Source organism: Solanum lycopersicum, chromosome 12 (genome assembly GCF_036512215.1).
Source record: "Solanum lycopersicum chromosome 12, SLM_r2.1".
Lineage (NCBI taxonomy): Eukaryota > Viridiplantae > Streptophyta > Magnoliopsida > Solanales > Solanaceae > Solanum > Solanum lycopersicum.
Genome location: NC_090811.1, coordinates 42,350,251 through 42,352,696, shown reverse-complemented (window position 1 = coordinate 42,352,696; position 2,446 = coordinate 42,350,251). Strand labels below are relative to the sequence as shown.

Sequence of the window (2,446 nt, the reverse complement as noted above, 5' to 3'; positions counted from 1 at the left end):
CAGTAAGGAAACTCTTAAGTGTCCTTCCTGAAACTTGAGAAAGCAAAGTCGAGGCTATCGCTGAAGCCCGCAACCTAGATTCACTGGCCATGGATGAGTAAATTGGTAATGTCATCATCACATACGAACTCAAGAAAAACCAAGAAAAGGAAATTGGAGGAAAAAGGGAGGAAAGGAACCTTGTTCCAAAGGCTACTAGATCAGATGATTTTGAAGATGAAAATATTACCCTCATAACCAAATGGTTCAGCAGAATGCTAATAAGAAGGAAGGCCTTTCAAAAGAAAACTCCTCAAAAACCATCTGAAAACACTAAAGACCTGGTTTGTCATAAGTGTGGGAGCCCGGATCACTTCATCAAATTCTATCCACTTTGGGCTTTAGAGTAGAAAAAGGCAAACTTTGAGAAGGGCAAAGACATCAAGAGAGATAAGTTTGTCCCCTCAAACAGAAGAATGACAACTGAAGAGGCAGATATCTCAATGAAAAAGGCCTTTGCAGAAATGGGGAATTCATCTGATGAAGAGTCTGAGGGTGATGAGACAGAAAACAAGTCCTTTCTTGCACTAGAACAAGAAGATGACTATGACTTTCTTGCTTGTATCAGTGGAAACCAAGGAAGAAAAGGAAATCACAAGAAACCATACTAGCACTCGTGGCTGGATCTGATTCTCAAGAGAATAAAGAAGAAGAAGATATGAATGGAAAGGATAGTCTTCATCACATACAAGACAATCTAAACTCATACACAAAAAGGGAGCTAGAATATTTACTCTACACTTTAATTGATGCATTTAAAACCATAGACTCAAAAAGGGAATTGATAATGGAAGACTATGCATCAATAAGCGAAGAAGACAAGAATCTGAAAAACAAAATCTTCATCTTTTATCCAAAAATATTGAACTAAAATAAAACCTAGACTTGGTAACTAAGAGGAATGAAGCACTCTCCAAAGAGCTTCTTGTGACTACAACTGAAGCTGAAAATGGAATGAGATGGACCAGGTCCTCCATATTGCTTGACAACATTCACAAGAATCGCACATCTGAGAGACATGGGATAGGTTTTGATAGAACTAGCTCTCAAGTAAAAAATCCCAACATAGATTGTCTATGCATGCACTGTGGGCTGGTAGGGCATAAAAGTCATGATTGTCAAAGAAAACAAACCGCTCATAACAAAAAGTCGAAATCTTTGAGAAAACCTCATCATGAGAAACCCAATGAGCAAAAACAAATTCCTACAGCCAAATCTCTTCCTAGATGGGCCAGAAGAAATCTTATTCATCCATTCCCTAAGAATAAATCAAAGTGAATTTGGGTACCAAAATCTAATCCCCAAAATTAAATTGCAGGGATCAGTGATGAGGAACCAACAACAATGGTACTTGGATAGTGAATGTTCCAGACACATGACTTGAGATAAAAGAAGCTTCCTCTCACTCAAGTACATCAAGGAATTACTGAAGAAGTATGATATGAATGAAGCTAAGTCAAATGACACACCCATTAAGACAACAACAAAGCTTGATAAAGATGAACCAGGTTCACCAGTCAATGACACTAGATACAGAGGTATGATTGGATCACTCCTCTACCTCACTGCTAGTAGACCTGACATAGTGTTCAGTGTTGGTCTATGTGCAAGGTTTCAGTCTTGTCCCAAGGAATCACATCTAAAAGTTGTCAAAAGAATCTTGAGATATTTAAAAGGCACAATGAACCTGGTTCTCTGGTATCCAACTGGGGACTCTTTTGATTTAAAAGGATTTGCTGATGCAGACTATGCAGGACATATGGTTGATTGAAAAAGTACCTCTGGGATGGCACAATTTTTAGGACCATGTTTAATATCTTGGGCAACTAGAAAACAAAATTCAGTGGCTCTATCTACTGCAGAAGCTGAGTATGTTGCAGCTGCTTCATGTTGTGCCCAACTTCTTTGGATAAAACAACAACTTAAAGATTTTGGTATAGAAACAGGTTGTATTCCTATTCTATGTGATAATACAAGTGCTATGATCATGGCCAAAAAACCAGTTCAACACAAACGCACCAAACACATAGATGTTAGACATCACTTTCTTCGTGATAATGTTGAAAAAGGAAGCATAGCGATGAAGTTCTGCAAAACTGAGGATCAAGTTGCTAATATTTTCACCAAGGCACTGGGAATAGAATCATTTCAGAAAAATAGACTTGAGTTAGGGCTCATCGTCTTAGATTGAATTCTGTCCAACCAAGTTCTAAGGAGATATGAACCAGGTTCAGTCAAGTTGGTTTCTATAACTGCTTTACACTGGCTAAGCTTCAATTGTTGCTATTGATGATATTTGGTTTTGTTTAGCCGCTGTTGGACTCTCTTTGATTTGTCAAAAGGGGAAGATACATGAGTTGCATTACACAGGTTTGTCTTCATCAAAAAGGGGGAATTTGATAGAATC

General features: G+C 38.1%; 1 protein-coding gene across 1 annotated transcript; it reads left to right on the top strand.

Annotated features, from left to right (window-relative positions):
• Nucleotides 1-1,480: 1,480 nt before the first annotated feature.
• On the top strand, nucleotides 1,481-1,810 carry LOC138340373 (uncharacterized mitochondrial protein AtMg00240-like). Its single transcript, XM_069292091.1, has one exon. The coding sequence runs from the start codon at nucleotides 1,481-1,483 to the stop codon at nucleotides 1,808-1,810; it is 330 nt and encodes a 109-aa protein (XP_069148192.1).
• The last annotated feature ends 636 nt before the right edge of the window (nucleotides 1,811-2,446 follow it).

What these genes read in the sequence shown, in the direction of transcription:
- LOC138340373 (XM_069292091.1), top strand. Translation starts at nt 1,481, where the DNA reads ATGAATGAAGCTAAGTCAAATGACACACCCATTAAGACAACAACAAAG.